At 34.5% G+C, this 16,104-nt stretch overlaps 1 protein-coding gene across 1 annotated transcript in view; it reads left to right on the forward strand.

Moving 5' to 3' along the window:
* Positions 1–16,104, forward strand: part of MYPN (myopalladin) — a 112,176-nt gene that overhangs the window by 6,127 nt on the left and 89,945 nt on the right. Inside the window, exon 2 of the mRNA XM_090278098.1 lies at positions 4,907–5,809. Coding sequence (XP_090134224.1) covers positions 4,908–5,809 — 902 coding nt within the window. The 5' untranslated portion in view covers position 4,907. The remainder of the gene's footprint in view (positions 1–4,906; positions 5,810–16,104) is intronic.

Here is a 16,104-nt window from a genome sequence, read left to right on the forward strand (position 1 = left end):
ACTCCCCTCCTGGCACACTGGCTTTACTCAAACATAGCAAACAGTCACCTACTCTGCCTTTGACACTTTTTTCTTCTTCAGTCAGGAACATTCTTCCCCCACGATGATCACATGGCTAACTTCTACACTGCATCAGAAGTTTTCCCTGACCTTCCTACCTAAAAGCGCACACCTTCCTTCTTCCCTCATCATTCTCTATTCCCTTGCCCTACTTTTTTTTTTCCCCTCAACATTTACATCTTTCCCACTAGTGTCAACTCCACAATGGCAGGGGCCTTATCTTTGGTTCACTGTTGAATCCACAGTGCCCAGAACATCGCACAGTAGATGCTCAATAAATATTTATTGGATGAATAACTAAAAGCTAGGGTATCCATGATAGCACTTGGGCTTTTTGTTTGTTTTTGTTTTTTAAATCTTTTTGAGCTTTTTAAAAGGACAAATTTTATAAGAAATTTTCAACTGAGGCTTTAAAGAGAAAGTGATACATTTTCATATCTCCTATTATAGGTAATATTTATCAGTTTAACAATTTATATATTCATTTGCATCTGAGAACCCTCTACGATGGAATTGTCATTATCCTATTAATAGATGAGAATAATTGAAATTCAGATGCATTAAATGACTTGTTTAAGATTGCAAAATTATTCATGTTGGAGCTGAGATACAAACACAAGTTTCTGATTATAATCAGATGTTCTCTGATACTTCTGGTATGAAAACAAAGCATAACTCCACAATTTATTTTGTCCACTATAAACACACATTCATTTGAAAGTCACCTTGAAGTTATTCATATATTTACATTTATATATAAAATGTACTTATATTTTTTATTTGAGTCTGTAAGTTTTCTTTGTAAATATGATTTCTGTTTATCTATCTTATTTTTTCCTGCAATTAAGAGAAAAGATAAACAGCAATTGATTTAGCAGGATATCCTAATGAAAAATAGAATTCAACAGATATCTACTGGTCATCTTCTATGTGCTGTGTGTGTGTGTACAGAGATGAGGTGTATAAAACAAAGTGAGCAGACAGAGAAGTAAACAGGCAACTTCAGTATATTGTAATAACCACTGCATTTGGAGATAAGAACAGTGAGCTTTAGGAACTCACTGGAGAGGTACCCCACTCAGAGAAAAGAAGAAATCCCTGGGGGATGTCTCAACTGAGAACTGAAGACCATGTAGGACTGGTTACTACTGGTAACGTAGTAAAGGGAGGTGAGGACAGGGAACAAAGACAGTATGTACAAAGATCTGAAGGCAGCCAAGTTTGCTCATGAAACTACATGTATTTCAATGGAATATAGATAGTGCTGAATTAACTGCAAATCAGTTTCTCTTTAAAGTTTGTCCTTGGATCAAGTCACTTTACTAGTTCTCCTTCCATTTCTTATCATGGTATGTGCTAAATAATAATAGTAGTAGTAGTAGTAGCAGTAGTAGTAGTAGTAGTAACTACCATTTATTGAACATTTACTAAATGCCAAACACATTTAAAAATTACTTCAACCTATGAGATGGCTACTATTACCATGCCTGTTTTATAGATGAGTAAACTACAGCTTACAGAAGTTAAATAATTTTCTTGAGTTTATACAGCTAAGAAGTGTCAGAACTTGGATTAGAATCATATCTGTCTAACTCTAAGTGTTAGGTAATAAATATTACATTAAAATATTAAAGAGATCCTTTATTTCGAATACCTGGAAGTTTTGTTATAATAATTTTTCATGACCATAACAGTCAGAACAGGCACAAATTTACACATTAATTAGCTTATTTTCTTTAAAAAAGAAAAAAATAGTTGCAGAAAGCAGTGATTACTTATATGAGTGTTTTCTTTTATATTTCTATCATAAATATAAGCTTAAAAGTTCTTCAACATTAATGTCACCTTTACCTAAGTATTGATTCGTTTGAGTGCCCATTATAGTGTCTGGCCCTATTTTTAAGGGCTTTGCATTCATGATGTTATTAATCCTCACCCCCCTGAGAAATAGATATTATCAATGTTTTACAGCTGAGGAATCCAAAGTTCAGAGAAATTATGTAATTTTCAAAGTACACAACTGCTAAGAGATAAAGCCAGAATTTGAAAACAGATCTGATTCCAAGGCCAAAGCTCATTTCATGTTGCTCAAAATAAAAGCCATCTTAAAATTTTTAAAAACAAAGTAACATTAAAACACAATTGCAGTGTCCCCTGGCCAGGTGGCTCAGTTTGTTGGAGCATCATCCTGTACACCAAAAGGGTGTGGGCTTGATTCTCCATCAGGGCACATATCTAGGTTGTGGGTTCAATCCCCAGTTGAAACATGTACAGGAGGCAACTGATCGATGTTTATCTCTCAAATCGATGGTTTTCTCTCCCCTCCCCCTTTCTCTCTCTAAAATCAACAAACAAACCCTTGGGTGAAGATTAAAAAATAAATAAATAAAATAAAACACAATATGCGGTAATGTCCAACAAACAGGGAGAAGGCCATCCTGAGTTATAATGCACCTAATTTTCTTCCTCACATTAAAATATATATAGAAACTCAAACTAGGCTAATGAAATAGTTGATTAACAAATGAGAAGGATTTTCAATAAGTACAGTAATTACATTTTCAAATAGCATTTTGTAGCTGATTTCATATATCTTTAACTGTCCTTCTACATAGTTAATGCAAAAATGAGACAAATTTTCAATTGGGATATCAATTATACTTTTATATACTATTTTGTATAGCATTCACCTTAAATTTAAATTTCAAATAGCCATGTAGTTCTATTTGATGAGTATATCATAGTTTAATTAACTAATTTCTTATTAAACGAAGTTCCAATTTTTTATTTTTTCTATTTATTTTTTATTGTATTTTTCCATTATCAATTATTCCCCCTTATACCCTCTCTCACCTCCACCCATTCTCCCCCCACACCAATTTCTTTTAATATTATCTGTACTATGATGAATATCTTTGTAGATAAATCTTTGTATCCATCCAATACTTCTACATTTCAATTCATCAATTTTTCCCTTGGTCCCTCTTTATTTCTTTTTTAAAATTGAATTTATTAGGGTGACATTGGTTAATAAAATTATATAGGTTTCAGGTGTACAATTCTATAATACATCATGCGTATATTGTCTTCTGTGTTCACCACCCCAAGTTAAAGTCTCTTTCTATCACCATCTATCCCCCCTGTACCCTCTTCTACCTCCTTGTTCCCCAATTAATACTTTTTTAAAGACACAATAACGTCACCCCAACAAGTGGGTACAGTAGTGGCAGCAATCTCAGTCTGTGAAAAGCATGTGGAAAAATATTTTGCTGTAGGTGATCCTGTTAGCCATCTCTGATTGCCATCTCAAGGTTACTGCCTACTTTGCCATTTTTGGAGATTAGTTTTGGATTAACACTCTGAAAGTTTGAGAACTAAAGCAGTTCCTAGAAAGCCTTATTTGTGATATAAGTGAGGCTATCATATAAGGAATGAACTGAAATAAGTTTTGTCATAGAATCTTAAAGCTAGAAAAGACAGGAGATTGCTTTCTTCTCCATCTTCCCAGCACAAAAAGTACTTAATAACCAAGAATGGTAAATAGTTTCCATCTCCATTACCATCTCTGATTGGTGATGGCAGATGGAGTGGAGTGTTAAGAAAGCTAAGGTTACTGGGAAGAGGACTGTAATCAGTTAGCTGCATCTTTTAAGGAGGAGAGAGAGGAATAACAGCCTATGGGTCACAAGCTTGCCATCCCTCTAGTAAGTGTGTGAATGAATAGCTAGATATATTAACAATATAAAATTGGCTGACATTACTAAAATCTTTAGTCCAAGGAACTTAGAACTAAACCATTTTCTTAAAACTTTAAAAATTATTTATTTTTTGAATTGATGATGTATTCATATAATTAAAATTCAAAAGTCGGGAAAGGGTATACAGTGAAGAGTGTCCTGTGTAGGCCCCATTTTCCTGTCTGCCACATCCCTTCTTCACCAGTGTTAATTTAAGAGATATTTTAAAACCTAGGGTCTAACTCATATCTTTGTAGAAATTAAATTATACCTTATTTAAAAAGGCTAAATCATTATAATCGTCAAGAACAGATTGATCTTATAAACAAGAGTGAACTTAAATTGTCTCAATTTTTTTAAAAAAAGCATTCTTTATATTCATAAACTAGATCAAGTTTATATTTTCACTAACCAGTTGAGATTATAAGGTCAATATCTTTTTCCCCCCTAAATTCATTTATCTTAGAGAGAGGGGAAGGGAGGGAGAAAGAGAGGGAGAGAAACATTGATGTCAGAGAGAAACATTGATTGGTTACCTCCGAACATGCCAGGACATCTTGATCAGGGGACTGAACCTGCAACCCAGGCGCATGCCCCCACCACAAATTGAACCAGTGACTTCTCACTTTGCAGGACGATGCCCAGCCAAATGAGGCATACCAGTCAGGGTCAATATCTTTCTATTTCTATTATTTTATTACACTCAAGGTAAAGGGGAGAGAATGGAGAGCAAATCTCTGTTTGTATATGAGAGTACTTTATAACTAAAAGCCCTTTACAGATATTATCAAAATTTAGAAATTATATTTAATGTCATTATAGCTATAGCATAGCTTTCACAATTGAACTTGTATTTAAAGAATTTAATAAAGTGGTAATGCCTATGGTTTTATTTCAAATTTCAATAAAAATTTCATTCAGTTCCTCTTCATTTTACAATTTGAAAATTATCTTTAAGTCTTTATAGTAAATTTTGTAAATGTATTAAAATTAGGCAATTTTAAAATTTCAAGCTTTAAGTTCTTAATAATCCATCATGCCGTAATAAACATAGACTTGTTATTCTCTAGAAATGATCCAAACTTATTATCATTATTATTTTGTCACAGCATGCAAGACGACAGCATAGAAGCTTCTACTTCCATTTCTCAGCTTCTAAGAGAGAGCTATTTAGCAGAAACTAGACACCGTGGCAACAATGAGAGGAGTCGAGCGGAGCCTTCCTCCAACCCTTTCCATTTTGGCAGTCCTTCTGGAGCTGCTGAAGGAGGAGGAGGGCAGGATGACCTTCCAGATCTTTCTGCATTTCTGAGCCAAGAAGAATTAGATGAAAGTGTCAATTTGGCAAGATTGGCCATCAATCATGACCCTTTGGAGAAAGCAGATGAAGCTCAAGCTAGAAAACGTCTTTCTTCTGATCAGATGAAACACCCATCTAAATCAAGTTTTGACCCCAACTTCTGCCAGGATAACTCTCGAAGTCCTACCAGCTCCAAAGAGAGTCCCCAGGAGGCAACAAAGCTACAATATAGTTCTGAGGCACAGTCCAAAAAAGTATTCTTAAATAAGGCTGCTGATTTTATTGAAGAGCTGTCCTCCCTTTTCAAAGCCCATAGCTCCAAAAGGATTAGACCTCGTACCTGCAAAAACCACAAGAGCAAATTGGAATCTCAAAACAAAGTGATGCAGGAAAATAGCTCCAGTTTCTCAGCTATATCAGAAAGGAGAGAAAGAGCTTCTGTTCCCATCCCGATCCCTGCAGATACTAGAGATAATGAAGTGAATCATGCCCTTGAACAGCAGGAAGCTAAGCGGCGTGAAGCTGAGCAGGCTGCCAGTGAGGCAGCTGGTGGAGACACCACTCCAGGGTCTTCACCTTCATCCTTGTACTATGAAGAACCTCTGGGGCAACCTCCCCGATTCACTCAAAAGTTATGGAGCAGAGAAGTTCCAGAAGGAACCAGAGTACAATTGGATTGCATAGTGGTAGGAATTCCACCACCTCAAGTAAGGTAAAAATGCCCCATCAGTAATGCTTAGTAATTGCTTTCCATCTACCATAATTCTCCTAAATTTATTTGTAAGTAAGTGGTTTCAAAGCTATATACTTTCTTTTAAGAAAAACAGAGTTTAAAGCAGCACTGTTCAATAGAAATACAATGTCATCCATATATGCAATTTAAAATTTTCTAGTAGCCATGTTTATAAAAAGTAAAAAGAACTGAGCAAAATTAACTTTTAAATGTATATTATTTAACAAATATATGAAAACATTATCATTTCAACATGTAATCAATGTAAACGTTATTAATATTATATTTTGCATTCTTTTTGTCACCCTTAGGGCTTCAGAATTCAGTGTGAATTCTACAATTACAGCACATCTCAATTTGACTACTAAATTTTCCTAGGAAATAATTAAACTGCATTACTATTTTATAAAATTTATAGTTAAAAAGGTAGATTGACATACACAAGTTGTATGTCAAGTCCCAAACAAACTTAAGATTTTTGTAATAACTGAATTAAATATCAGTTTTTTTAATTAAAATTAAATATAATTTAAAGTTGAGTCTCTCAGTTGTACTAGTGATATTTTAAGTGTCTAAAATTCATGTGGCTGATGACTGTGGTATCACACAGCACAGGTCTACAGGCTTAACTTGAAGCTTAAAGAAGAAAGTATTTATGATCTATACTCAATGCATACCTGTGATATTTTTTCAATTTTAAAAAAGCCAAATAATAGAATAAAAGATGATAGAATAAAGGCAGAATGAGGATATTGCTAAGATCAATTTAGAGATTTATTTTACAGGTATTGTGTTTATTATAAATTTTTTGATGTAAGTTTAATGAATACTATTCTTCCTAATGCCCAAGTCTTTCTCTAGTATAACAGATGACTAGAGAGAATATGTATCTTTTATATGCCTACAAGTCAGCTTTTCTGTGAAGGAAATGAAGCTTAATCTTCAGGGCTCCTCATTAGCATAAGCTATACCTAATTTTGTGTTCTGATTTTATTTTATTTTTTTATGTGGATCTTCCATATTTATGAGCTTCAGGCCCCACAAAATGTGGATCCAGGTGTAGCCCCAGGATGACATTTGCTACCTGTAATACTACAATGTGATAATATGTGAATAATGTGCTTGAAATATATTACCTTTGTAGAGAATTGCTGGTATGTAGAGTCCTGTAAGAGTTTCTTTTCCTCCCTAATACTGAATTACCACTAGAACATGACTTTCTTACTATTTAACACTTATTCTAGGTATGTAAGCAGTTCTCATATTTTTCTCACAGAATATTCCTATTACAGGACAACAGTAGTATTAATAATAATTTTTTTATTTATATGTGCCTATTGATTCAAGGAATTCTAGTCCAAAGTCATATTCATGTATTGAATTTCCTTTTCAAAGGCAACATAAAGTAATATTAAATAATACTACTCTCTGGTTATCTAAATAACCTCCTTGAGGGCAGAGGTTCTATCGTTTTACCTTTGTATCTTGAGCACCAAGCACAGCTTCTGGCCAATAGTATTTACTAAGAAATATTAAGTAAACTAATCCATAAAGAAAGAGGAAAACAAAAAATTCAGGATGAAATCAGAAGTGAGACGGTTGGCTTAAAATGTGGCAAAATGTTGAAACTGAACAACACAGGGCAGTGTCTACCCTTCTACTCTGAGCATGCTTGATGACACTCCCTGGGACTCTGGTGAGATGGTCATCACAGAACCATGAGGGATACCAATCAGTGGCATCTGGTGAATCTAAGCAAGCTGGTGAGCACTCACATTATGGTATACACACAACTTACTTAGATTAGTTTTACCCAAACCACTAATTTATGGATATAAACTGGACCAAAAAATTACACCAGATCATTCAGAGTTCATTCTCTCCGTTTCTTTCATTTCATTTCGTTTTCTCCATTTCTTGACCATGACAACATCAAATAACAAACAAGCAAACAAACAAAAAACAACTTGGCTGGGTGTCTCTGTTGGAGCGTTGTCCTGTACACCAAAAGATTGCAGGCTCAATCCCAGTCAGGTCACATACAGAAAGCAACTGATCAATCTCTCTCTCTCTCTCTCTCTCTCTCTTTCTCTCCTCCCTCACTTCCTCTCTTTCTAAAATCAATAAATATATATCCTCAGGTAAGAATTTAAAAAAAAAAAAAAAGAAAAGAAAAGATTCAGTGCTCCTATGAGAAAAATCAGCCAAGAAGAACTATAAGATCCTTTTGAAGTAATCTGGTGGACACTCAAAAGCTACTTAGCTAGCCAATTATAAATTTACAAATTTAAAGGTGAAAAAAATGCACACAATTTCCATGAAGCAATATTAATTTTACCTGGGAAGAATTTCTTTTTTCTTTTTTTCTCCCTGTCCCTGGAAAGAATTTCTTTACTGATAAAATCCATGCCTGTATCCCAACCACTGGTTTGGTGCCAGGAATTACTTGGTATTCACTAAATATTTTTGAATCAATTAGTGCTTAATTTAATAACTGCAATTAAACAATATTAAGAAAAAACTTCGAATTTTTCAAGTAGACTATTAGCTGTCATTATTTTCCTAAGCATAGAATTTACATAATTCTAGTCAGAAAGCAAGTATTTATTTTGACTTTATTATGTGCTCAATACTGTGATCAGTGCAGTGACAGTGACAGTATAGATATAAGATGTGTCCCTGCCCTTAAGGAGTTTGCTAATCAGTTAAAGAAATGATCCTAATTTTTATAGTATCAACCTTAAGAACTATCAGGCTTCAGAGAAGAAATGGAGAGCTAGAAAGGTCAAAGAAGGCTTCAAAGACATATTCGGGTTTCAGTTAAACCTTGAAGAGTGAGGAGGATTTAGGTAGAAATTTACACATTCCTTCTTTCCTTCCTTCATTCATTAAGCAAATACCTGTGAATTTACTAAAGTGACTCACCAGGAATACAAAATAATTGTGTGTTACTGGAAGTCACAGAGAAGGAAAACTCTGACTCCAAAAAACCTCCGCTGCCTTGCGGCATACCTCTTCAGGGGAAAGGCTAAGGGAGTAAACCCCGACAGAAAATCCGGAGCCGGAGTCCCTAAGGCGGTTTGACGTTGTAGTCAACACCGGCAACTCCTGCGGCGCACCTGAAGCCAAGCTGTATTGACTCCGTCTTTCCCTTGGACCCTTCAGCTGCGAAGAGAGGGGGGGTCTGCTGCATGGGCAACAGCAGACCCTCCATATCACCCTGCCCAGGCTCTGTAGCTTCAGCTTCACTGGAGAGGACACTCCAGCGCCATCACAAGATGTCGATTCAACATGGGAGGAGACAGATACCGTGTCACTCCCGAGTTGGACTGCACAGCCATTCTCCGCAGTGCAGATAGACTCTTAAGAAGCTACACCATCGTCTCTCGAGACAGACGGCTGCCAACAACTGGAAGTCAAAGACCTTGTTTTGAAACCAAGTCTAAAACTATTCTGAGAGGGTAGATCAAAATCTATCAGAACAATCAGACAAACACAATCAAAACATTGCAATGTTGTGTAATAAGAACTATAATAGAAGTATGTATAGTATGCAGTAAGTCAAAGTCAAATGTGATTACTTTACCTGGAGTGCAGGATGAAAGAAGAGTTAACACTAGAGGTGCTGCTTCAGTTTGAGGAGACCGAGGGTGGAAGAGGAAAGCAAGTGCAAAGGCCCAGAGACAAGTGTTTTCAGGCAACTGCAAGTACTTGGCTATGTGAAGAACATGGGGTAACAGGTGAGAAAAGATGAAGGAAAAGACAGAAGAAGCAGACAGAGGAGTGGGTCGTTTTAGGCTAGGACCACTCAACATGTTCATATGAAGGTACAGACACTGGAATTGTAATATTTTTGTGTGACAAGAAGGAGACTGATCTAATTAGAAAGAAGACTGGAGTCAGATGGTTCTGAACAGCCTTGAAAGCAAAGCAGAATAGTTTAGACTTGGTTTCAGAACCAAGTGAATACCATCTACAGTTGTGTATAGGAAAGTAACAACACGGAAAGAAGCATTTAGGTAGTACCCATCTGGAAGAATGAGTTAGACCAGAAGTAAATGGAGCAATGAGGCCACTAAGGAAGCTATTCTGGGTATCAAATGCTCTGATAGGACTGGGTGGGGGCACTGGGAAAGTAATAACATGAATGAGCAATATTTAGGAGAAAAGAAATCAAGCTGAACTGGTGACTGACTGGCTAGGAAGGATGAGTAAAAAAATTTACATGTCTGAAGCTGGGCCCCTGATACAGTGATGGGGTCACAGGTAAAGACTGAGAAAATGGAAGCGGTGGCTGATTTATGGACGAGGTTGATTATTTAAGTGTGAGGAGATAAAGGGACCATATTCAATAGGCTGTCAGAAATGCAGGACTGAAGGTCAAATGAGAGGGCAGTGGAACTGGGGACAGTCCATGGAATTACATGAACACCAGGAAAAGTCTGACACAGCATCTCTGTAATTACAAAGGGACTAAAAATACAGGTAATTCTTAGAACTAATTTCTAGTAATGCTAGACTGGAATAGTGTTTTCCAACCTTCTTTTAGCAGTAACTCCTCCTACTGTCTCCTCACAATAAGTCTGTTACATGTTATCCAGTACATACTGTACACACACACACTTTTTTAAAAGATAAAATTAGTGCTTTGGGGATTGAAGAGGGTTGGGTTGAAAGAGCTTCCAGCCACTACATGTTTGCTTACCATGGAAACAAAGACATCTCCATAGAACCCAGGAACATCGATTCTGATTCAGAGGATTCTTTAAAAATGCATTAAAATAGCCCTGACAGATGTGGTTCATTTGGTTGGGCATTGTCCTGCAAAGCAAAAGGTTGCTGGTTCAATTCCTGATCAGGGCACAAACCTGGGTTGCAGTTTTGGTCCCCAGTCAGAATCAGAGGCAACCAATAGATGTTTCTCTCTCTCCCTTTCTTCCTCCTTTCCCATCTCTCTAAAAATAAATAAATAAAATCAAAATAAATTAGTAAATAAATAAGCATTAAAATAATAATGAGACATTTTGGGTTGCCATATAGGAACACCAAAAGTCAATAAGAAAAGCATCCTTTCGCTATTTTTTCAAAGAAATATAATAAGCTTTCTTGGAAACAGGGTTCTAACCTTGTAGTTATATGCTCCTGTGTATAATTAGTATTTTACTTATGTTCTTGTAACCCCTGTTTAGCACACTGAAAAATCATTTTTACATATCTTTGTTGATTTCCAGGTGAAGTGGGTGAAAATTGCTTTGTTTTGTAAATGTTTTTGTAGGAAATCCTGTATCACTAGCATTTTTGAAAGCTTGTTAATCTTGGGGGATTTGTCTTAGAAAATGAAATATATTCATGTGTTACTCACAAATGAAAGAGTCTACAGGAATTCGCAGCAAATGGCCATTATCACTTTTTGTATCCTGACTCCTAATTCTTTCCCCAAGAATGTACAGCTGGGTCACACTAAGTATATTTGCTTGTACACAACCTTCTGAAGCAGTATAAATTTACCTTTTATACAGGTCAATGCTTGCTTTGGCTGTTTAATTTTTCTATTGGTACTTCTGGATCTATGCCTTCAAGTAATGTGCTGAGGAAATAAATTAGTTATAAAGAAAAATTTGTTTATCTTAAAGACAGGGAATTCTTTAAAGTATTTTAAGTAATTATACAGGGTGGAGCAAAAGTAGGTTTACAGTTGTGAGTATGTGAAACACAATTTATTTTATTATTGATTAATTATTGTATTATTTTCCATGTGACTACTGTAAATCTACTTTTGCCCCACCATGTGTATATATACTTATAATGTAAAATATTATGTAAATATTTTAAAATATTACATTACTTAGGGGCTTCTTTTTATGGGGAAATCTAGATACCTTCACTCATTCATTCATCCAACAAATATTAAGTGAAAATACGAGCCAGGTACTGTTATTGGCACTAAGCTTAAAGGAACAAAGAAGAAAAATTCCCTGTCTTCATGGAGTTTAGAGTCTAGAAAAGAATACAGGCAATAAACAAAAATTTCACAAATTGTATAATTACAATTGTGATAAATGTTATAAAGGAGGGGCATATAGCTAATGGACCAAACCTTGTAGGTATATTAGGGAAGGTTTTCCTGAAAAGTGGTGTTTAAGCTAAGACATAAAAGATGACTAGGAGCTAGCCCAGCAAGGTGGGGTGAGGGGACAGTAAATTTGAAGCCCTTGAGGCAGGCAGCAACACAATTGTTGTCAAAGGAATTGAAGAAAACGTTATCACCAGAACATAAAAGAGTGAAGAGGAAATGGTTTTGAGATAAGTTTAGAGAGGGAACAGAGGCTATATTTTGGGATACTCCTAGAACATGCTACTAAAAGTAGGTCCCTAGATCAGCAGTGTCAGCGTCACCCAGGACCTTGGTGGATATGCAAACTCACAGGTGCCACCTTGGACCTACTGATTCAGGATCTCTAGGGGTGAGGCCCATACATTTGTATTTTAACAAACTGCTCTTTTTTTCTGTGCTGAGCATTTTTGCAATTTCTTCAAAGATATCCTGACCTGGAGGGACCTCCCCGTGGGGACCTCACACCTGCTCTGTTCCTTAACCCAGAAGTTATAATCTCCAATTAACATTTTAGCACCTGCTCCTTAGTTCTTACTCCAACAGAACACCCCTACAGACCCTGCTGCAGCCACTGCACCATATCACATGGTGCTTTGAGGAAGGATCTGTTCTGAGATGAAAAACCAGGCTAATTTATGTCCCTAAACAATACTGGTACAGAAGTATTTACAGGTGAAATGACAAAAATCCTGGATTTATATTAAAATTATCCAAGGTGGGGAGAAGTGGAGAATATAAAAGAAACATACCTGTCATTAGCTGATAATTTGTTGAAGCTAAGTAATATGTGCAAGGGGTTTATTATACCACTTTCTCTACTTTGTGTATGTTTGAAAGTTTCCATAATAAAATATTTAAAAAATGATATTAGTAAGTTTTATGTTTTTAAAATGTTATATAAGTGGAATTATAATGTATATATTCTTCTGCTACTTCAATTTTTTCTCTAAAATATATGTCCATGTTTTGCATATAACTCCAATTCACTCATTTTCATTGCTATATAGTATTTAACTGCAAGGTTAGAAGATATTATTGTTATTTTTATTAATTTATTGGTGTTCTATTACAGTTGTCCCATTGCTCTCCCCGGCCCCACCCACCCCATCCCCTCTTCCATAGTCAAACCCCACCCTGTTGTCCATGTCCATGGGTCATTCATACTAGTACCTTGACTAGACCCTTCCCCTTCTAGAAGATATTATTGATGTACATTTGGGTTGCTTCTAGTTTTTTTCTAATATGAACAATGTTATTATAAACATTCTAATATATTCTCCTGATGCATGAGTGTGTGTGTCTAGGCATGAAATTTCTGGCAGAGTATGTACAATTTCAACTTTATAAAAATGTGAATGTATTTTCCAAAAGAACTGTTTCAATTAACATTCCTGCCAACATTGTATAAGACTTCTGATTGTTCTATATTGTTGCCAATATAGATATTATAAGACTTTAAAATTTTTGCCAATCTGATGGGTATAAAGTGTTATCTTGTTATGATTTTAATTTTCATATCCATACTTACTAACAAGTTGAGAATGTTTAAAAATATATTTGTTAAGTGTTCAGCGTTCATTTTCTATGAAGGGTCTGTTTATATTTTTCACTCACTTTTCTGTTAGTTTCCTTTTTACTTATTGATTTGTAAGACTTCTAAAAAATATGGTTAAGATTCCATTCATATGACATATATGTTGTGAAAATATCCTCTCCCAGTTTGATTTGTCTTTTTATATCTTCTATGATATCTTTTGATAGTTGGCTTTTCTTAACTTTAATGTCAAATTAATTATTTTTATGATTTTGATTTTTATAGTTTGTGTCCAAGAAATTTTTTCCACTTTCAAAGTAATAAAGATATTCTTGTATATTTTCTTCTAAAAGTTTTATAGTTTTGTCTTTCACATTTAAGCTTTTAATATTTTTATTCGTTAACAACATTTTAATTTTATTTTTTCCCCATTACCATTTAGGGGGAAAGGGTATAAGGGAACTAAGCTCTTAATTTATTTAAAGTTGACTTTGTGTGAGGTGTGAAGCAGGGAACCCATTTCAATTTTCTTTAGACTGGATAATGAATTGTTCTAGTTTATTGGAAAGTACGTCATTTCCCCACTGATCGTAATGCCAGTTCCATCAGAAATCAAAACTGTAAACGTGTGGGTCTGGTTTTGGTTCTTTATTCTTTTCCTTGGCTTATTTATCTCATTATAATAAGAATTTTTATAGTTCTTGATTTCTACCTTTTTCATTTTAAGGATTTTGGGCTTTTCTTGCTTTTTTGCTCTGCAATATAAATTTTAGAATCATCTTGTCAAATTACACAAGATATTTTTAAAAATCTGTTAAGATTTTCAAAACTGCACAGAAGTGGTAGGTTTATTTAGGGAGAATTTGACATCTTTAAAATATTGAGACCTTATCCCTGGCCAGGTAGCTCAGTGTGTTAAGAGTGTCGATCCAATGCATCAAAGTTGTGGGTTTGATCCCTGGTCAGGGCACATAGAAGAAGTAACCGATGAATGCATAAATAAGTGGATCAACAAATTGATGTTTCTATCTGTCCAAAATCAATAAATAAAAATTTTAAATAAATTAATAAAATAAAATATTAAGGCCTTATATTCAGGCTATTGGTGAATTTCTCCATCTACTTAAATATCCTTTAATGTCTTTCAATAAAGATTTGTAATTTGTACTTTAAGTCTTAGAAATCTTTGCTTAAATCTATTCATAGGTATTTCACTTTATGCTATTATAAACACCTTTTCAAAAATCACATTCTATGTTTGTTATGTATAAAGTGCAGTTCACTTTTGTATATTTGCTTTCTAACCAACAACCTTGCTACAATGAAAATTTTCCTATAATTTTGGGGGATCTTCTTTCTTTCTAATCCTGTGTCTTGTATTTCATTTTCTTGCCGTGTTGAGCTGGCCAAGCCTTCTAGGACAATGTTGAATAGAAGTGGTGATACTAGGTACTATAGTCTTGTTTGTGATATTAAAGAAATGACTTCCATTTTTTATCATTATGTAGCATTTTGTTATAGTTTCATTTTGCTTAGGAATATTAAGATTTTATAAAAATCATGAATGGATGTTGAAATTTTCTGCATTTCTTGATATTGTTTTATTGATTTCCCCCCTTTATTGTGTTGTATGGTAAAGAATATTGATTTTATAATGTTAAGCAAAACTTGAATTCTCAAGACAAACAAATGCAACATCATAAAAAAACTCCAAATTGAATAAATAGAAGAATCTATTCTGATAGATTAATATAGCAAAATAAAGGAAGAAATTTACTTTAAATATATCATTGGAAAAAACAAGTACTTGCATTAATAACAAAACTAGAAAGTTTAATACATTCATTTGGTTATTCATTTATCCAATAATAATTTATTCAGTAGTCACTATGCATCAGGAACTATTCCAAGCACTTAGGATGTCAGTAAATAGAGCAAAATTTCCTGACAAATTTTATTCTAGATGAGGTGAAGGAACTAAACAATAAAGAGTAAATTTGGTAGAGAAGTGAATTACATAGTAATTTAATAAGAAGAACTATAACAGAAAGAAAAATTAGGAATTCTAGAAGGAGAAAATAAAAGTTTCTAGTCATCCCTCCTCAAAGTAATTAGTCCTTAAAAATTATTTTAGAAATTATTCTCATCTCCACATTTCTTTGTCCTCCCTTTTGTTGTCTAAAGTTAACTAGGTGGTAAGGGGTAATCTTAATAATTTTATATTAGCCAACTATTTATTTATACTTTTCTTAAGTTACCAAAAAGTTATCACCTGGAAGAACTCAAATTTAATATAAAATTAAATCATAGACAAGTCCTTGCCACTTGTACCCCTACACTCCCTTCAGTGGAGCATAGCCATTGGAAATGAAAACTTGTTTGTTAACTCAATAACAGTCAAATAGAGCATAAAAAAATACCAAATTGTGTTGTGAAATCCAATATTACTTTGAGTACTGTTAGAAAACATTTAATATTATCATTTTGTCCAACATACTCCAGTTGGCTCAGTCACTCTGGTCACAGAGAGAGCTGAAGATGTCAATAAGTAAATATACTACCTTTTAACTGTTTCAGGCTTTACACCCTTCACTTAAGAGGTCAGGCCATTGTTAGACAAAGATG

This window comes from Furipterus horrens, unplaced genomic scaffold, assembly GCF_987537825.1.
Source record: "Furipterus horrens unplaced genomic scaffold, mFurHor1.1.pri manual_scaffold_5, whole genome shotgun sequence".
Taxonomy (NCBI): Eukaryota; Metazoa; Chordata; class Mammalia; order Chiroptera; family Furipteridae; genus Furipterus; species Furipterus horrens.